The sequence below is a fragment of the Terrapene carolina genome, unplaced genomic scaffold (assembly GCF_002925995.2).
Source record: "Terrapene carolina triunguis isolate 2854851 unplaced genomic scaffold, T_m_triunguis-2.0 Scaffold95, whole genome shotgun sequence".
Lineage (NCBI taxonomy): Eukaryota > Metazoa > Chordata > Testudines > Emydidae > Terrapene > Terrapene triunguis.
In genome coordinates, this window is record NW_020664446.1 from 25189367 (window position 1) to 25211177 (window position 21811).

At 42.1% G+C, this 21811-nt stretch overlaps 1 protein-coding gene across 1 annotated transcript in view; it reads left to right on the plus strand.

The window, feature by feature from the left end:
* The first annotated feature begins 4795 nt into the window (after window positions 1–4795).
* Window positions 4796–21811, plus strand: part of GLRX3 (glutaredoxin 3) — a 34037-nt gene continuing 17021 nt past the window's right edge. Inside the window, exons 1-4 of the mRNA XM_024213275.1 lie at window positions 4796–4959; window positions 13543–13651; window positions 18033–18107; window positions 18799–19000. Coding sequence (XP_024069043.1) covers window positions 4895–4959; window positions 13543–13651; window positions 18033–18107; window positions 18799–19000 — 451 coding nt within the window. The 5' untranslated portion in view covers window positions 4796–4894. The remainder of the gene's footprint in view (window positions 4960–13542; window positions 13652–18032; window positions 18108–18798; window positions 19001–21811) is intronic.

Sequence of the window (21811 nt, forward strand, 5' to 3'; positions counted from 1 at the left end):
ATTGAAGTCCTGGGTTTCCCTGGGATCATGCTGCCAAACACTCCATATGGGATGCCCAGAAATATAGCCTAAGTTAGGGAGATTTAGTTCTCCCATGTCTCAATGGGCCTATACATTTTTAACAGCAATTCTTGTTTTTTGCCTACCAAATGAACCTTGAAAAGGTCTTGTGAAGCTTATTAAAGAATGAGGTTTTAAATTCTCTGAAACAGTTGTGGTTGACATAGGAGATTAGGGAGGATATTTATTTTGAGAAGCAACAGCCTTCCTATAACTGTTATGGGGAGATTCATTCCTAAAATTTAACAGCATGGGATTAATTTTCAGTTTTTGAATTAGGTTTAAGATCACTTTAGCCCTCAAATATTTATTCCATCTTGGGGGGATTTAAATTGGGCCACTATTTCAGGTTGAAATCTTCCACAGATTTGTTTAAATTCAGTATGTAAACTGAACTCTAGCCAAATGATAGTTGTACTGGGGAATGAGGGACTTGATTGTATAGTAAACACCAAGAGTTCATTGGACTACAATGCCATTTTATAATCTCACTGCTAACTCATATTCATTTCCAGTAATTTGAAACATGTCATAGTTTCCACAAATGGCCCAATTACTAGATAAAATAGTTGTGGGGACAGAGAGTCTCTTTGTCAGGTTCCATTTGATTAAAAGGGAAAGACATATTTTACCATTAATAAACAGATTTGTTTGTTGGATGGTGTATTTTGGTCTTATAAAGGTCTTAATTGTGTCCCAGGCCACTCTACACAGTCGAATGCCCTTTTTTCCCCTTTAAAAAAAATCCATAAAAGAGCTGAAATCCTGACAGGAGAGTGGTGATGAGCCCGGTGATGTAGGGGAAAGGCACTTGAGTAAGTGTGTACATGCAATATTCCTTATGTTTTTTTTCCCATTTTCATGAAACCCCATCTCCCTCCCTCCCTCCCACCATCTTTCCTCCCCATTTAAAAATAGCACACACCCCACCTGTAATTTTAGAAAACAAACATATTGAGTTTTCGTTGCTTTACAGATCTAATGTAATGTAATGCTACAAAATAAAATATTAGGGAATAAATTAAAAAAGAGTGGTATGGTGGTCTGATTACACAATCCACATCAGCCTAGTGTCCTGTGCTTGGTCAGAGGTAGAACAAACAGCGGTAGAGTCAGCATCTGTTATTCACTTACTCGGCTTGCTGGGCTTGGCAAGGGCATGAACAGAGAGGTCCATTTTATCCTCTTGAGAGATCTCAATGAAACTTTCATAGAGATACTCTGCAATCCTCTCCTGAAGATTTCTAGGGATGGCAGCCTTGTTTCTTTCACGGCAATTGGAGATTTCCCATACCACTCTACGATGAGTTTGCCTGGCACCATGTCAGTAAACAAGTTAGCAGTATATGGCCACAGGTGGCTTTGGGACACCAGTAGCAGCTGGGTCCCTCTGTGACTTTGTCACCCCCAGGAGTGAGATATCATCCAAAATCACCATTGCCTGTGAAAACAATGCCAGTATTCATTACACTTTTTTTATGCCCATACCAAGGGAGGGGCACCCAACGTTTATAGCTTTCATGGAACAGAACACCCCCATTCCTCCCCACTAGGCCATACTCACCATGGTTTAAGCTGCAGAGTGGTGCTGTAGTGAGGTGCTCCAAAGCTAAAGTGTCAATAAGCATTTCCTATTTATGGGATTAATGTACGGGAGTTTTGAGACTTATCTTTCCTTGATTGTTGTGATTGTAAAGCTAATGGCACATCTGTATATTTTAATCAACAGCTTCTGGCATGATGGTCTTGTCGGGTGCCCTCTCCATGCCTGCTCAACATCTGACCCTGATCAGGAGGAGAAATAAGAGGTTTAGGGAGGATATGTTCTGCAAGATCCTCCAATTCTTTACAACTTCAGACTATAAGTGCAGTGCTTGGAGAGCTCATCTGAACATGACCATGGAGAAGGACCAAGAATGGAGAGAATGGTTGCTGCAGGAGAGGCAAAAGGACCGAGACACATCAGGAAATACGCCAGGACATAATGGCTTTGCTCAGGGAATAAACTCAAATGTTGCAGAGTATTATTGACATACATGCCCAAACTCAGCAAACTTTCCAGTCCTTGGAGAATTCCATGGTTGCACTCCCTATATCCCCCAACATTCCACATGGCACCATGATGTACCTCCTTACCCCTACCTCTCCATGCTGGACAACAAAGAGAAAAATACCTACACGTATACCGATTGAAAAAAACACAGGTTGGTGTATATGTAATCTACTATACTGTTGTAGCTTTTATATACATGGTCATAAATGTTCACTATTTACTTCCATTTTCAGTTAGGATTTTATAATTTACTCTGTATAGTGTTGGTAAAAGTTTTTTAACCTTGTACATGTTTGTTTGCACTTCCATTTTATTTCCTGTTTCTTTACACACAATAAAGTTCTGTTTTTGGATACTCTGAGCATCTATATTAGTTTGCAGCAAGCATTACAGAATTCATAGGTGGAAGTAAAGATCCACACATATTTATGACTTTACACCAAGCATTACAGAATTCGTAGTGGGAGGCAAAAACCCACGCATACTTAATCGACAATACTACTGTGGCTGACTCTTAAAAGGGTCATTTAAGACCTACCTCAGCAGCAAAGCTCCACAGCCCTTGTGTATGGCTGTTCAATAGCCTTTGCGTGTGGCTGTTCAATTTCATCAGACAGCTGGTCCACCTTGCCCCTCTGCCCTGGCAACAGCTTTTCCCCTTCGTTTCATGTATATGATCTAGTACACAACAAGCAGCTATAACCTTGGGGATATTTTTCTCACTGAGAGCCAATCTAGTGAGTAACACTGCCAGCATCCCTTCAGTCTACCAAAATCACATTGAGTAGTCGTTCTGCACCTGATGAGCCAGTAGTTGAATCTTTCCTTGGCACCATCAAGGTGACCAGCGTACAGCTGCATGAGCCAAGGGAGCAAGGAGTAGGCTTCATCCCCCAGAATCACTATTGGCATTTCAACATCACCAAAGGTAATCTGCTGGCTGTGGAAGAATGTTCCTGCTTGCAGCTTTTTGAAAAGTCCTGTGTTTCTTAAAGATGCAAGCATCACTCACCTTCCCTGAGTGGCCCACCTCCATATGAATGAAGTGTCCCCAGTGAACAATAGCACTTGCATAACCTTGGAAAGTATCCCTTTCTGCTGATGTATTTGCAGTGGCAAGGTGGGCTGGTGCCAGAATAGGGGTATGTGTGCCATCTATCACTGCACTGCAGTCAAGGAGCCCCTTGCTGCAAATCTAGCCACTATTTCTTGCACATTGCCAAGAGTCACAGTCCTGCACAGCAGGAGATGTCTCATGGCCTTATGCACTTGGATGACAATCTATGGATTTTCCAACTCCAAACTGATAGTCCAGTGACCAATAACAATCTGCCATTGCAAGCTTCCACAGTGATTGCCATTTGCTTCTTCACTGTCCATACAGTTCTCATTTTGGTGCCTCTGTGCTGCAGGTTTGCACACAGCTCCAGAAATGTGGCTGTGAAACCTGAGGCATTAAAATAATGTCATTATTGGAAATATCCTACACAACTTCATGTAGACCGGTGGATCAATTCATTCTTAACATATATTTGAGAGATCTTATGAACTCAAGCAGGACAAGCGGGAATCATTCCCCAACATCTGGAATCTGAGAGGTGAATATTTCACTGTATAGAAGGATCCCGTATGTACCGTACATGACAGTCTTACTTCTTCGGATGGTGCATTGAGATGTATGTTTTGGAGAGAGCGGGAGAGATGATGACAATGGGGGCGGGGAATAGTGCTGGATCATAGAAGTGTAGGACAGAAAGGGACCTCAATAGGTAATTTAGTCCAGTCCCCTGCCCTAGACCATTCCTGACTGGTGTTTAGCTAACCTGTTCTTAAAGAAAACCTCCAATGATGGAGATTCCACAACCTTCCTCAGCAATTTGTTCCAGTGCTTAACCACTCTGCCAGTTAAGAAGTTTTTTCTAATGTCTAACAGCATTGGCCTGCTAAACCCAGGGTTGTGAGTTCAATCCTTGAGGGGGCCATTTAGGGATCTGGGGCAAAAATCTGTCTGGGATTGGTCCTACTTTGAGCAGGGGGTTGGACTAGATGACCTCCTGAGGTCCCTTCCAACCCTGATATTCTATGATAATGAACCTAAACCTTCCTTGAAATGTAAGCCCATTGCTTCTTGTTCTATCCTCAAATGTTAAGGAGAATAATTTTTCACCCTCCTCTTTATAAGAACCTTTTACGTATTTGAAAACTGTTATCGTGTCCCCTCTCAGTCTTCTCTTCTCCAAACTAAAGAAACCCTATTTTTTAATCTTCCCTCATAGGTCACGTTTTCTAGCCCTTCGGTTCCTCTCCTCCGGACTTTCCCCAATTTGTCCACATCCTGCCTGAAACGCGGCGACCGGACCTGGACACACTAGTCCAGCTCCCCTGGCCAGCTCTGACCCAGGCTGGGTGATGGCGCGTTTCGCGCTGGGCAAACCCTGTGCGCGCTCCGCTTTCGTTTTGTAAAAATCAACAGCTTCACCTTTCCAGAGAGAAAACTGCTGACCTGCCCCTCCCCCCACCCGCGCCGCCAGCCCGGCCCGGCCCGGCTCGGCTCAGCCCCGCGGCCGATCGCCCCGCCCCCTCCCGGGACAGCCGCGCTCCGGGCCTCCCTCCCCCACAGGAACGGGCGGACGTTCCGCGCCTGCGCAGAGGAAGTGGGGTCGCCTAGCCGAGCATGCGCGGAGGCAGAGAGGGTTCGCTCTGAGGGAGGGCGGATCGCGCTGCTGACCGGTTGCACGTGCCCCTCCTGGCCGCAGCGCCGGCGACAGACTAGTTCTAGCCATGGCTGCGCTGGCCGAGGTGGGCTCCGCCGGGCACTTCCGGGAGCTGCTGCAGCAGAAGGGCAAGTACGTGCGGCTGGCGCCGGCTCCGAGCGGTAGCGTCAGGCCCCAGGGGCCCGGCCCGTCTTGGGGAGGCAGCGGCTTTGTCATCGGGGAGTCGGAGCCAGGCTGTGGGGAAGGAGGGGGCGGGTGTTGTGCCCCGGGGGAGGCGCGTTCTTTGTGCAGGTGAGGTCTGCCCGAGCCCACGGGGTCACTAACCGCCCGCTGTTGCCTCCTCCCCTGGGGGCGTCATTAATCCCCGCCCATTACTAACCCTCCCCCCCTCCATTTCCTTGCCCTGCCCCCGTGGGGCATCCACCCCAGCCTAAGGCAGTGGCCTGGGCATTGGGATACTTGGTTTGCCCTTCCTGGCTCTGCTTGTGAATTTGGGCAAAACACTTAATCCCACTCTGCTTTTTAGGCCTGGTCTACACTAGTAATTTACACTGGTATAGCTACATCTCTCAGGGGTTTGAAAAAAATCAACACCGGCCTAATCCCTGGTGTAGACAGCATTAGATCGACAGAAAAATTCTTCTGTTGACCTAGGCCATGTCTGCATTAGACCTTACAGTAGCACAGCTGTACTGATACAGCTGCGCTGCTGTAAAATCTCCTGTGTAGCAGCTCTATGCTGACAGGAAGGCGTCTCCCACTGACATAGTGCTGTGCAAACCGGCGTGTCTGCTGGTGTAACTTATGTTGCTCAGAGGGATGGCTTTTTCACACTCCTGGGCGACAGAAATTATACTGACAAAAGTGCTAGTGTAGACATAGCCTTAGCTACTGCCTCTCAGAGAGGTGGATTACCTATGCTGATGTGAGAACCTCTCCTGTTGGTGTAGGTCAGGGGTCTCAAACTCAAATGACCACGAGGGCCACATGAGGACTAGTACACTGGCCTGAGGGCTGCATTTACTGACACCTCCCCCCTGCTGCCCTCGGCTCCGCCCCGCCTCTTCCCACCCCTTCCATGCTCCCATTCCAACCCCTTCCTTGAAATCCCCACCCCAACTCTGCCCCCTCCCTGCCCCCAGGGGGTGCAGGAGGGGTGTGGTGGGGGCTCAGGGCAGGGAGTTGGAGTGAGGGGTGCGGCAGGGGGTCAGGGTGCAGGGTGCAGCAGGGGGTTGGGGTGTGGCAGGGGGCTCAGGGCAGGAGGGGTGCGGGGTGTGACGGTGGTTCACGGCAGGGGGCTCGGGGCAGGGGGTTGGGGTGCAGCAGGGGGCTCGGGGCAGGGGGGTGGGGTGCAGAAGGGGGGGGGGGGGCGGCAGGGGGGTCGGCTGCAGGAGGGGTTTGGGAGGCGGGCTCCGGCCCAACATGCACTGGGGGCAGGGCAGGCTCCCTGCTTGCTCTGCCCCTGCGCCGCTCCAGGAAGCCAACGGAACCTGGGGAAGGAGGGGCGCAGGGGTGTGTGTGGCTGTTGCTTCAGGCACCGCCCCTAGCAGCTCCCATTGGCCGGGAACGGGGAACTGCGGCTGCACTGTTTTAAGAGTAGACATATCTTAAGGCTTGGCCTACTCTAGGAAATTAGGTTGGTATAAATGTGTCGCTCAGGGATGTGAAAAATCCACACCCCTGAGCGATGCAGTTAAATTTACCTAACCCTGTGTGAAGACTGCTCTCAGAGAGCTGGATTATCTATGCCACCAGGATAATCCCTCCCATCAGTGTAGGTAGCATCTTCACTGAAGTACTGTATTCACCCATGAAAGGTTATGCTCCAATACTTCTGTTAGTCTATAAGGTGCCACAGGACTCTGTTGCTTTTTACAGATCCAGACTAACACGGCTACCCCTCTGAGTGGTGTAGTTGTGCTGCTTCAGCGTTTTAGGTGTAGACAAGCCCTTAGTTTGCACATCTGTAAAAGGGTCATAATGCTTGCATTCTATTTAAAGGACAGTGTCAACTCCAGACATATTTCAACCTTATTTCCTTACATTAATAATACTTTTTGATTACTACATTGAAATAATTTAGAAATCCAGTTTACACTTTTATTTTTGAAGTTTTTTTTCTAACTTTCTTAGATTGGACAAGGAAAATCAGTGAAGTCAGTTTCACTTTTATGTTCCCAGTGCTGCAATGTTTGTAGAGTCCTGCAAATCGGTGGATATCTGCTTTATATCCGTAGACATCCACATCTGTGGATCATTTTTGCAGGTCGGATGCGGATACAGATTTTGTATCCATGCAGGGCTCTAAATGTTTGGACTGCTGACATTACAAGGGAGTGATCTTGTGTTTAAAGACAACTGATTTCAAGTTTGCTTTTTTTTTAAATGGAAGCATTTCTATCTTTTTGTTTCTGTAAAAAAAAAAAAAAAATTAAAGAATCTAAACTTTGGGGCAAATTAGATTTTTCTAGTGCTGTTCTAATTTTTGTACAGTTGTATGAGATTTTTAGATTGAAGACCTGAGAAATGTGAAAGTGCTGTTCTATGTTATGTTAATGGATCTTTAAAATTAATCTTAAAATAGGGATGTATACATTCACACAGTGAACAGGAATGGTACAACTGCGTTGGTGTTTCACAGCCCCAAATAGGTTTTTTCTATATCTCAACGCTATGTGAAAACTTTAAAACTTGAGTTTTCAATGAACACTTTAAACTCAATACTGGCAGCATATTTACATGTATATTAACAGATTTTTTTCAAGAGCACAAACCTGGAAGATGACTTTTATGAGCAGACCTCTGTCTCTGTGTGGAGAAAAAGTCAGCCTGTGTGAATAAGCTTGCAGGATTGATGCCTAGCAGTGTGTCTGGAACTGTACAAAATAGAAGAAAACATGGAACTGGATCCATAAAAGGACTTATGTGCCTAACTGCCATGTTAGGCGCCAGAGTCCATAATTTAGATCCTTAGGCCCCTGCTCAGCTGTTGTCTAGCCCTGTAAGTGCTTAAATTCCCTAGGCATCTACATTTTTACTGGTGCAAATGTGCAAAGCTGTCTAAATCTTGATGCCATCTAGCTTTTGCCAAAGCCTTGGTATGATTCAAAACTAGGTGTTCCCCCCCACCAGTGGAGCCCTGTCTGGGACACGTGCTCAGAGCATGCTTGACTTTCATACAAGACAGCCAAGGAAGAAGCAGTGTCCACCTTCGATCCAATAGCTGAGTAGTTAGTGCATTCACATGGGAGACCCAAGTTCAAATCCTTGCTCCAAATCAGGCAGTGTGGGAAATTAAACTTGTTTCCTACATTTGGTCTGTGCTCTAGGCACTGGGGTACTGGATGTAATGGGGGTACCATCCCTCCCTTTCTCCCCCTTAGGCATTAGGCGTAGCAGGACTGAGCATACATCTCCTTTGTGTTTACCCAGTGATCCCCTCTCTGTGGAGCTTATAGCTTAAACAAACAGACAATTTGCTAGAGAAGTTTACAGCAGAATCCTGACAAAACTTAAGGATTAATAGAAACATTTCCCTAGCCTAAAAAAAATGTTTTTTATAAAACAAATACCTGTAAGTTCTTACAGAGCAGGGGTTCTCAAACTGGGCATCATGACCCCTCAGGGGGTTACGAAGTAATTACATGGGGGGTTGCGAGCTGTCAACCTCCACCCCAAACCCCACTTCACCTCCAGCATTTATAATAGTGTTAAATATAAAAAAAAGTGTGTTTAATTTATAAGGGGGGGGTCTCACTCAAAGGCTTGCTGTATGAAAGGGGTCACCAGTTCAAAAGTTTGAGAACTACTGTTATAGAATAACTATACAGGAGATCTTACAGTGGCGCAGCTGTATCGGTACACCTGTGCCACTCTAAGGTCTCTAGTGTAGACATAGCCTTGTACTGCTAATTCAGTTACTTTTTGAACAGTTACTGATTGAACAAAACAACACATTTTGGGAAATGTTGATTTCACAAAAGGTTGAAAAGATAAATATTCTAATAAAACTGATTAAATGGTTATTTGATTATAAATATTTATATTTACTGGCAAGTTATATTATGGAATAACCACAAACTTCATAATATGTTTATGGAAAAGTTTTAATTAAATCTTTGTTTTCAGAGTGGCAAAAATGGTGGTGGATTTCTATGATGATATAACAAGAATTAAGCAGTCATATAAATCTCCATCTTAATTCTAGTTTTGACTGAATGATATGTTAAAATGGTGACACTGTGTGCTGAAAAAAAATTGTGCTATGTTAGAAAGTGACTTTGAATATTTATAATTTAAAGATTGTTTACATTGTAGCACAGTACAATGATAAACACAAACGTAAATAGCATCATAATGGAAGATGGAGCCATCATCTTTAGAACTGCCTATTTGGAGAACGTTGTGTCATCACTTTCTGTACTGGTTCTGGAATATATGGAACAAAATCCAAATATTTTATGTTCTGCAGTTCTTTTGCAAGCATAACTCCCTCCAATCCCCTCCTTTACTTAAGAGGGAGCTGTAACTGCAGTATTTGGCCTTAAGTGAATACCCGAAAAGTTTTGTAGACAATACATGGTGTATATATCTATATTTTTCTCTGGACTCAATTAAAGTAACAGCTGTGATATAAAATAGACTAAATAACAAAACCAAGACCAATATTAAAACAATATTGGAGGTCATCCCCATAAAGCATCCCTCATTGCAGGCTTTTTTTTCCATAGCAAGGGAAAGGAAGTTATGAAGGACGCACATGTTTTTTTTTATATATATATATATATATATATAAAAAAAAAGTTTCCCGGTTGTCTCTGGATGACAGTAGAGTCAAATATGTACTGCCTTGAGTCCAGTGTGCACTTTGTATCTGGAGTCATGATGCACTTTCAGGCAGTTGACGCTCTTGATTTCCCCAATGTTTTGAGTTACTCTATCTTGCCATTCTCTCAGGCTTTTCTAAAAACTTTAGTAACTGAAAGGCAGATTAATTGCAACTATGTTTAAAACAAAAATAAAATATGAGGGGGGTAAGCATTCTGTTTTCACAATATTTTCATTAAGTGTACATTAAATTAAAACAAATTGCAATATTAATAACATGGTCGAGGATAATCTTGTCAAATAATTACTGTTCCATTCAAAGGGGCTAGAATTACTCAGCCATGTGGTTCTTACTCCTGTACGGCTCACAAGGTGACACTCATCTGATAAGATGTACCCCTACCATACTGATTAATTTAAATTGGACGTGTGGGAAATTCTGCTTGGCAGCTCAGGAATGAGAGAATTCTCTGCTGTGCTTCAGTAGTGGGAAAGAAAGTGTATCAAATTATTAAATAGCATTTTGGGCTTAATTCATTGTTTAGTATCTAGCTATATTGCTAGATACATCTTTTTTTCCCCTTTGATTTTTTTTTTTTTTTTTTCACACTGAATTGAAGGACTTCATTTTCCCCTTACAATTTTGCAGATCAAGATCCACCACATGTGTTACAGGGATTTCTTATGGTGTCCAATCAAGCATAGGTTTGTTGTTGCAAATACAGACTGGAACAACTGCATTGTAAATTGAATTTCTGGAAACCAAATTCTAATAATTTAATTGATCAGAACACTTCATGCTGTATGCTGCTCCATAACTAATATAGTGATAGCATAGAAACTTGAAGTCAAGTTACTCCTATATTTAATCTTTTTTTGGTAATGCTTTTGCTTTTGGTGTAAAGTCATGGAAGTAGTGATTATGGCTTTCTCATCTTCTTAGTGTTTGTATCCACCTGAGAGTAGCAGGTGTTGGAAAGGAAACCTACCTTTCCTTGGCTTTAAGCGTTAGTACCTATACTCATTATTTGGGCCCTGATCCTGTGCTGAAACTGCATGAGCTGCATTGACTCTAGTAGAGTCCTGTGTGGGCTCAGGTCATTCCACATCATTGTGTCTTTTTTTGTTTTTTTTGTTTTCCTAGCTCATAGAGGTCCTGGTCTATGACTAGAGCTCATAGGCGCTATGGTAATATAAATAATAATTGTCAGTATAGGGTTGGGGTATTGAACAGCTTTGGGTATAATGTATGGGATTTGCAATGTGATGTTTTATATTAAATTCCTTAATGAGTTAGTATTTTGTCTATTACAAAATAAAATTATAAATTGTTGTACAGCTTTCAATGGCATAATGTTTGGTATGTCTTGTGATTTTTATACATTTAGAGTATTATTAAGAACTTATTGTCATTTCAGATATATCACAGACACCTTAATGTTTTTCAGCTTTGATGTCAGTAGTATGTCTCAGAAATCCATATTATGGGAGAAGTCCTTTATCCTGGGTAGTATTACACAGCCTTCACTAAAGAAGTTGGAATTTATATTCCTGATTAGTTGTCCTGTCCAGCTATATTAATCCTCCTTAACTATTCACTTATTCCGCTGAAAATAGTTTAAGAAAGCTAACAGTAAAGCATAGGAATAACCATACTGGAGCAGGTCTCTGACTGTGATCTGCACTGGATGTTTTTGGGGAAGGTGTAAGAAACCTTGTTGTGGACAACTATTGAATAACTGGCCCACAGACAAAGTTTCTTCCTAGTTCTCATTAGTTAGAAGTTAGTTTATGCCCTGAAACATGAGGGTTTATATCCCTTTTTTTTTTAAAATTTCCTTGCTGACATAACTCTGAATGTTCTCATTATCCATGTAAATGCCCACTTTTTTTAAACCTACAAGTTCTTGGGCCCAATGTCTGGTGGCTTTGAGTCCAAAGGGTAGCTTTGTGTGTGTGTGTGTGTGTGTGTGGGGGGGGGGGGGGGGGGGTTCAGTTTTGCATCTTTCGTTATCTTGTATACTCCTCATCTCCCTTCTTATTTGTTGTCCCCTCTAAACTTAATTCTTTTACCTTGGGTTATTTCACCCCAGGGAGAATTGAAGGGGGGCAGGAATAATCTATGCTGGGAAAAGCACAGTTTAGCCAATAAAAGGTGCATTTGCAGTAGGAATTCTTTGCTGATGTGATATACTTATACTGATAAAGGGCTCCTAGAGTAGACCTGGCCTCTCAGACAGAAAGAAGAGAAATATTAATGAGGGAAGTGGGTCACGTAGAGCCCTTGACATATGTGGGTGGAGAACTGGGGACCTTGGCATGGGGAAGGGAGTACATAGAGCCCTTTGTATGAAGACAATCAGAATTCCTATAATGGGTGAGACGAAGAATGGGGGCTTCTGGTATGGGAGCATACACAACTTCTGGTGAGGAAGGCCAATTGGGGGTCCTTGCTGTGGGAGGAATAGGTGTGGGGGAGAATGGGGCCCTGGTATGGGGGTGGGGGAAATGGGAGCCATAGAGATTCCTTGGCAGGGTGGAAAGGGTGGAATGGGGGTACATACAGAGCCCCTGGCATATGCAGAAAGAGTGTGGGAGCCTGCTTTGGTGAGAGGAGGGAATGGAGAGCACACAGGACCCTTTGCATGGGGGAAATGTAGGGGACTGTTATGGGAAAGGAAGGGGATGCACATAGAGCCTCTGGAATGAAGGGATGTGTGGGGGCATTGCAGGGAGTCTCTGAAATTGAGGAGAGTGGGAAGGTGGCACACAGGGAGTTTGTGGAGGAGAACGGGAGGGATGCAATGAACTTGGCTTACAGAAGCAATGAAGTGTGTTGTGTGTTTTCCAGATTATTTGTTAAACCCAAATGTTTTGTCACTAATTGTTAGTGCCTTCAGTGCCTTTTTGGCTGAGCTTGCGAGGCTTGACAATCCATCCACTTGATGGTATTTTCTCTTTTTTGGATGTAACACGATAACTTTTAACTCCATTGATAGACATGCTCGTTCTGGAATAAGAGTCCATCTGTAGACAAGCCCTTAGCTCTGCTTATCCTTGTAATACAGTTTTAAATTGTTGACATCCTAAAAGAGAGAGAAAAGGAGAATAAGAATGGTGAGATATGGGAGAATGCAAGGGCACACAGAGCCCCTGGCATGGGAAGAGCGGGGGGTGAGGGAGGTTGCAACGAGTCCCTGAAATAGAGGAGGATCAGCGGGTGGCACACAGAGCTTGTAGGGGGTAATGAAGGGATGCAAGGAGCCCCTGGTGTGTGCAATAAGCTCAGCCAACAGAGGCAACAAAGTGTGTGACCCCCTAGTGAGTAATTGAGGTCTTTCTGCCTGCTTCAGTTGTTGCTCATTCTTTGTATGTGATGCTGCATTCTGCTAGAATCAGGTTTGGTAGCAAAATGTCAAGCTCCTTGTAACTCGGTTGTGATTTTATTCTTTCTTCTTTTTATGTTGCATATCTTACCAGTGGTATTTGTTTTTCAGCAGACATCTCTAACCACCATTCTTCTAAAAACATTAAAAATTGGGCAAGGCTTTGTAACTTTTTCCTTTTTAATGCTTTTTTCCCATCCCTATGCTTTCTGTGCTCTTAGTGTGGGTTTTTTTGTGAGTTGTGATAACCTTAGAGTGGATAACTTAGTTATTTACTATGAGTTCATCTTATATGAGTTATTTTCCTTTTTTCTGTATCCAAAGAAGTACTACTCTTTCTATCTTCTTTCTATCCTACAATGTATATTAATTCATGTAATATTTCATTGTTCCGTTATAACTAACCATGCTTTTTGTAGTCAGTTATTCGTCTTCAAAATAGCATTATTTTAAAAAATCATCTCTTTCTATTAACATATATCTGTGTTTTGTTTTGTCATAGGTCTCTTGTAGTTGTCCATTTTTGGGCACCATGGGCTCCTCAGTGCATTCAGATGAATGATGTCATGGCTGAGTTAGCTAAGGAACACCCACAAGTTACATTTGTGAAGGTAAGTCTTCATGTCCAGATAGTAAAGGCCATTTTAAAGATAGTAATGCAAACTACAGTCAAACACTAGGGGACCATTTCTACATAAAACGAACTTCAGAAATAGATTTTTTTTCTCTGATGTCTTCTGTGGGGCGGAAGCCGAAGCTTTCATGCTGATTTGAATCCTAATGAGTTCAACTTCAAAAGTCAGTGTCAGAAAGTGCATACATTGAACTGTGGGTGAAGTTCATGGTGTATTGATGGTTTAAATAACAAGTTAGTTGCATCTTCTTGCATTTAAAAATGCAGTATATTGGCACTTTAATAGGATGTTACTTCACCTAGTAAATAGGTTTTTAAGTTTGTCTGTGTACTTGATGTGACTTGCAGTGAGACACCAAGCAAGTACTGTAATTAGTTGTGTAATAGCCTGATCTCTTTAATCCCAGGGATCTGAGATTAAGGTAGCAATACTGCTCTTTTAAGATTTGCTAGAGCTTTGATTTGTTTCAGTGACACTGCTGGTTAGGCAAGTAGATTTTTCTCTGGATTCATTTAGATACTCTAGTTGCTTTTCCAACCATTACTAAGGGTTTGCAGAAAGATAAATTTAAGTCTATGTGATGTTGTCATTCTAAGTACGGCATGTTGAACAGCAGTAAGTAAATGAGACGCAATATTTTTGTGAGTTCATCTGCATATCCCAGGAATAGAATCACTGTGGAAAAAAAAAATTAATGCACTAGATCTGCATGCCATTCATTTTAAAACAACTTTCTCTTGTTAATGAGACATTTTTGTGATTATGAGGGCAGGGAGTAATGGAACAACCAGCTGCGTGTGTGTGTTTTAATTTGATTTCTTACAGCCTTTATGTTTTGTGTGTTTTTAATGACTCATCTCACAGTTTGGCATTTCCTTTTGTAAAGCAGAAAGATAGATCTGTTTTTAATTGTATTAATTTACAAAGCTATTTTAATTAGAGTATCCTAAAACGTCAATTTTCAAAATATTATACATTGTTTTTGTTGTTTTTCTAATGCTGCTGAAGTTTATGGTAGGCCAAATTTTTTTGAAGTCTCAGCTGTCACTGGATTGTGCACCTTTAATGAATATTTATTTTGCCATGTGGGGCACGGTTCATTGGACAGTACATTGCAAAATAAAATGACAACACCTGTCTTGTAAATACATCCCGACTACAATACGTAAGATGAGTTTGTTAAAGAAAACAAGCTATAAGCAGATTTGAATAAGTCTATTGACTCAGTAGTTTGGACTCTGACTGGTACTAATTTAATATTTTGGGTTCATAATTAAAAGCATAGAACTTTGTCACATGTTCTGGAATAGCCAAACAATCGAACTTCAGATCATTCAATAACAATTTAGCTAACCTACCAAGTTAATTTTAAGTACCTAATCAGGAATGTGGGTTCCTAATTGTGGACTGCCCTGTAAGTCACATCATCAGTTTTAAAATCCATTGTTTATAACAAGTGTAACTTCTTCAAAACCTTCTTCAAAATCTTGAGCAACCTTTTTAAATGTGATTTTAAAATTATGACTGCAGTATTTAAACACAAATTTATATTAATTTTTTAAAGATGACCACAGAATAGATCTTAATTTTAACCAAGTCACGAGGTTTAAAATGTGACTGGTGTTCTCTGTATCTTAAAACAGCCTGAAATTTGTTGGATGGACCAATAACAAATTCAGTTTTATAAAATAAGTTGTGTGAATTAACTTCATTAAAGTGCAACAAAAGCATCAAAGTAGCTAAGAAATGAGCCACCAAAAGAAAAAGGAATAAAAGTTCAGTACCATGTAACAATGATTCAGCCATTTGCAGGAGATCAGAAAATAAAAATATATTGACAGATTTTGTTTCTCAGTTAATTCTTGTAGAGATTTGACTATGTGGTTGGAGTAGGGATAGAAGACTCAAAATTAAAGGTCACAGTCTGGTGCTGCTTGGCCAAATACAAGATAAACCAGGTGAGGGAGATACTGTAAAGATCTGTTGTGTGCATCAAACAATCTTAAGATTCAATCAAAAACTGCAGGTAGAACCTAAAGGAGCTTATTTAAAAACCATTCTCAAAAATCTCTGTGTGATAGCCTGGCAGAATGCCAGTCATGGCTTATTCTTTAGGCTATGGTTCATAAAGTTAAGCTGTAGTTCCATTTCCTTCACATATTTTTCCGAAATCTTTAGAAGTATGTTTGAGAGAAGGAAATTTTGAATGTCTACTTGATGACGATGCTCACATCGCTGAGTGCATAATGACTGCTTGTTTCGGTGAAGGATCAAACCTGACAAGAATTAACTTGAGAGCAAGAGAAATTTAAGGGGCCTGATCCAAAGTCCACTGAAGACTCCCATTGATTTCAGTGGGCTTTGGATTAGGCCCATATTGAGAGAGAAAATCCTTGATCCTTCTCTGGAACCTTCATTTCTTTGATTGCCTACAGCAGGGGTGGGGAACCTTTTTTCTATCGGGCCATTGACCCACAAAAAAAAATCAGTCATGGGCCACACACAGCCCCGTGGTGGTGGGGAGGCTCGGGGCTTCCCCTAGGCTCCAGATTGGGGTCAGAAATGAGGGGTTCAGGGTGCGGGAGGGGGCTCTAAGCTGAGGCAGGGGGTTGAGGTGCGGGAGGGGGTGAGGGCTCTGGCTGGGGATGAGGGGTATGGGTTGCAGGAGGGGGCTCCTGGCTGGGGCCAAGGGGTTTGGAGTGCGGGAGCGGACTTAGGACTGGGGTAAAGGGTTGGGGTGCGGGGTGTGGGGAGGAGGTTGGGGTATGGATGTGGGTGCAGGGTCTGGGAGGGAGTTAGGATTTGGGAGGGGGTTCGAGATGCGGGCTCCGGCCAGGCGGTGCTTACCTCAGGTGGCTCCCAGTTGGCGACACACTGGAGCTAAGGCAGTCTCCCTGCCTGCCCTGGCTTCACGTTGTTCCTGGAAGCGGCCGGCATGACTGTCTGATCCGGCCCCTAGGTGGAGGTGGAGGCGCAGCCATGCGGGTCTGCATGGTTGCGCGTTGCCTGCACCTACAGCTCCCACTGGATGTGCAGAGCTGACCAGGCTTTTAACGGCCTGGCAACCCTAGCTTTGCCCCACAGTGGGGCGATCCAGCGCTTGCGGCTGCAGCCCCGTGGAGGGATGCCCGCGGCACAGAGACTTGCCGGGGGCTGAATGAAATTAGGCAGTGGTCCGGAGGTTCCCCACCCCTGGCCTACAGGATGTTGAGCAGACGTAAAATTATTTCCCTTGCATCCAAAATTGTAACAAGATTAAAAGCCTTATGGGTGTAACAAACCAAAACCTACTTTTACAAATAACACTAAAAAGTTCAAAGCGCTATATATAGAGAGCCAGAAACTGAATAGCCAATGATGACTTTTTCTAAAAATGTTAATTTTCTGAACAAGAAATCGGCAACCCTGAATGGTTTTCCAATTGCTGTTGATAAAGCCCCAGTATAGTTTGCAGAAAGAGGAGTTGGCAAGGCTTTGTGCACATGTAAATGGGATCACAGGTTTCTATTTACTATTCCTTGAAATGCATTTATATTCACTATTTTACCACCTTATTTATACCTTTGTTTTTCCACTTAATGTCTGCAGCGCTAACAGGAAATCAACATTTATTACAATAGACAGACAAAAAAAACAACCCCCAAAATAACTTTTGTCACTGAAGTCAGCAGCTGAGACAGAATACAAACATTGGACATGGTTAATAAAAAGATTTATATTTGTCTGGTAAAAAATTATCTTCTAGAATTCCAAAATATGCATTTTAATGATGACCAAGCTTCTGGACCAATAGTCTAACAAGCTTTCTACTTAGAATCCAGGAGCCTTGCAAGAGTTAAAAGTAAAATTTAGCAGACATCAATAGTTTATTGAAGAAATACTCCTTTTTGCTTCATAATTTGCAGAAGGCTGCAAATGTCATTCATGATGTACTGCCTCTTGAAATTAGTCAATAGAGCAAACAGCAAGAATTGCTGTGGGCAGAAAATAAGCACTGTAATCATGACATAACTGGGGTCAATGATTTATGGATTTCAATATAGTAGTAGCTGCATATGATTGAAAATTTACTAGGTCACTAGTGCACCAAAAATTTTATTCACAGCCTCTAGGCATCTTTTGAAATGTGCAACAAAATAAAAACCCCTGAACCTGTTTTGACACTGTGCAGGCTCAGTGGATGACATGCCAGCCCACTGAGTCTCATTTAAATGCAAATGTCTCACAAACTTTTGCATCAAACTCCTTTTTAAACATATAAAATGCTGAGAAGAACATTATAAAAAGGATTGACATGCACAATCAAAACTTCAAAGAAAATTATGAAAATAAAACCATGTTTTCTCTGACTTTTAAGCTGGAAGCTGAAGCTGTGCCTGAAGTATCTGAAAAATACGAAATTAGCTCTGTTCCAACATTCTTGTTTTTTAAGGTAAGAGAAAATGGATTGCATATCACTCACATGAATGTCTGTGTTCAGCAGATCAGTACTAGTAAATGTTCATTCTACTCTTTTTTAGTACTAAAAAACTCCCTTTTCTTAATGTTGACTTAATGTAGAAGCTGCTAACAGTCTGTGTCTCTATATGTGGTTTTTTTTTTTTTTTTTACCGAGGGCACAAGAATAGCCAGTTCACAGAAATGATTATGGAGCCTAGTTTTAATATTTCAGAACCTCCTTGAATTCATAGATGGCTTTACAATACCTGAGATACATAAGACTTTTCTCTTGTATTGTGTTAGGCATGGTCTAGTGAGGTTTCATGATTCATTCACTTTTCTGTTTGAATTATTCAGTGTAATGCTTGTGAAGAATTAACAGGTGATTATGCAGTAGAAATAGCACATTTGGTTCTGTTTGTTAATAATTTTTGTTTGTTTATAACAAGTTTTAAGAAGTCTATTTGGTACAGACAATGCTATGGCCAACAGACTAGTTTCTATTTTAGAATTTTGCTGGGATTAAAGAGGTAAAGGGTCAGTATTCTAACCCATTCTGCCTGCTTATCTGAAAACCTATAATATGTAGTGATGGAATACATTAAAACTTCCAATTTTTAGTAGTTTAAAAGACCGCTTTTAGTTAATGCTTCTTAACTGAGCTACTCTCTTGGCTTATTTAGAATTCTCAGAAAATTGACAGATTAGATGGTGCCCATGCCCCAGAGCTGACCAAAAAAGTCCAGCGCCATGCATCTAGCAGTACTATTTCAGCTGGCCCTAATGATAATGCAAAAGAGGACCTCAATGTGCGTCTAAAGAAATTGACCAATGCTGCACCCTGCATGGTGTTTATAAAAGGATCTCTCCAGGAGCCTCGTTGTGGTAAGGACTTCTTGAAATTTTATTTAATGTAACAGGGCTTGTTTATGTAGGGATTGGTTGCAGGATTTATTTATAGGCTTGTTTGTGGTATGTATCATTAAAGCAGAGGTCCCCAGGCTTTTTTGGGGTCATGGCCCCTTTACCCTTGTCCGTGACAACCTCCCCCAACCCTGGACAGTGGCTCCGGTGGGGGTGGGGGATGTGGAAGGGAGTAAGGGGGCCAAGGTTGGGGCTGCAGTTGGGGGCTGAGGCTGGGAGCGGGGCTGGGAGCGGAGCCCCGACTGGAGGTGGGGCTGGAGCAGAGCTGGGGGTGGAGCAGCTCTGGGTCGCGCTCCCTCCCCATCCCCCACGGGAACTGTCCTGGGTCCCGCCATGCCTCCTCCAACTTTCCTCTGCACCCCTCTGTCCCCCCGGGGGCCACACCTCCACAGTTTAATACAGGGACCACTGCATTAAAGTATCTGAGCACCTCAAAACACTAATTTATTTTCACAATCCCCCCATGAAGTTACAGTATTGCCTCCTCAGCTGCCCTGGAACCTGCATGGGACATAATAAAAGCGTCTTTTACAGACGCTTTTCCCCTGCTTGGGTTGGGTCTGGGGAGCGGAGGCGTGGCGCGGCTGTGGCCAGCCCCAGGCTCCTCCGAGCCAGGGGAGGCTTGGCTCAGGGCTTCAGCCAGTCCAGGGGCTCCTCCAGGCGGGGAGGAGGGCTTGTGGCTCTGACTGCGGGTTGGGAGGGGTCTCAGGGCTCCGGCTGGCTGTGGGGAGGGCGTGGGGGGAAGGGGCAGAGCTGTGGAATAGCCTCCCCTGAGGAGGCTCTATCCGCTGTCCATGGTAAAACACTTTGTTTGGAGGGGATTTATTTAAATCAAAATGATTTAAGTAATCGATTTTAATTACGATTTAAATCAGCAAGCAGGAAACTGTGATTGAAATAATTTATTTTAATTTTGATTTGCATTTGTATTTTTTAGTTCTTGTCCTAAAGCAAGTTTGAGTCTCATTGGTTGGTAACCATTTAAAACATGTTGATTTACAGCTAAATATATCCTTTATGCTAAATTTGGTGCTTCTTTTTGCTGATAGGAGGATACACTAATTTATACGTATTTATTTAAACAGTTATATAGTGTAACCTACATTTATTCAGATTCTTAATTTTTACAGTTTTAGTATGGTAGGAAATGGTGAATTTACTGGATGGTAAAGGTTTTACTAGTGATTTTGCTTGCTCTGTTTGGAGAGACATTCAGGATCAATTAAAAATGCACAAATAGCATTGTCAAGTTTTTTTTAGTTAAAAACAATTACTTAAGAAAAAACTAAGTATCAGCATACAATTAAAAAGTTTACCAAAACACATTTTGCATTTAAAACTGACTGATTTATTAAACAAAGAAAGTATCTGTAGTTAGTATATTGAACTGTTTGTTTCTGATCACTATGCTTTTCAAGGTTTTAAAACTAGTAGGTCTCATCCTCTCCGACCTCATTTTTCGCTTGTAGATCAGAGGAAGAAAACAAGCTGTCCTGCCCCCTCTTCCCCTCCTGCTTTTCCCCCCCCCCCCCAAACTCCCGGTTGATTCCTGAACTTTGAGTGAACTAGTCATTGAACTGAAGTAGTTGAATAAACTGAAAGGAAAAAAAAATTTTTTTTTTCTCGGTACCTGCAGAAGAGGTTACCGCTGTCAAAAACCAGTTTAGCACTTCAACACACTTTGGTTCCAGGTGATTAGGCAGTGACTTCCACCAGTGCAGGGATTTGACTTTCTTCAAAAAGTGGCAGCAAACATGTAGTGTTAAAATCATTTTAATTAAAATAAAATAATATTAATAGATTATAGTAAATTCAGCCCTTAACCTAGGTTATCGTAAAATACATTTAATTTTCAATAGTTTTTTTAATTTAACTCATCTCTAATTTAAATAAAAATCATATATAAATATATCTTGAATTTAAAAATCACTTTTTATCCAGCCTGACTTTGATACAATTCCTCAAAATTATAATTTAAAAATTAAATTGGTTTGGTTAAGAACGCATGTGGATTTAAAACTGGGTAACTGACTGGAAACAAAGGGCAATAAGTAACAATGCAACAGGGAAGAGTCAGTGTTTGAGAGAGGTTTCTAATGAGGTACCAAAGTGATGACCATACTTATTTGCTATATTCTTTAGTGATCAGGATAAGAGTGTATTCATGAGATTCACGAAAGAAGCCAAACTGAGAAGAGTTGAGTAAATAGTAAAAATGGAGGAAAAAGTACGAAAGGACCTAGAGAAACTGAAAAGGGCAAGAACATAAAAAAAAATAATTAAATAGGCGCAAGCTTCAGTACTACACTGGGGGAGAAGAGAGGGAGAGGAAGGTGAAAGCTATTCAAAACACACAAGTTCAGTGGGAGGGAGTAGGAGTGCAAATGATGACGTGAGGGGTGGTAGTGATTTGAGTTTGCAATATGTATGACTACAAAAAAGGGTATTTGGGGCTGCAAACACAGGCGTCATGTCCTGGGACAAGAAGGTATTAGGACTTCTTGCTATAGTTGTGGTATAATAGCTGGAATAGTACTTTCACTTCTGGTCACCATGGGTCTGATCCAAAGCCTGTTAAAGTCAGTGGAAAGCTTTCCACCGACTTCAGTGAACTTTGGAACAGGCCTGATGTTGACAGATTGGAGGGATTTAGGAAAAGAGCAACACAACTGACCAAGAGCCTTTTGAAGAAGGATTTTAAAGAGCAAAATATGTATATCTTGCCTAAGCAATGACTTGTGGATAGGGGAAGGAAGGAAGTCTACATGTATT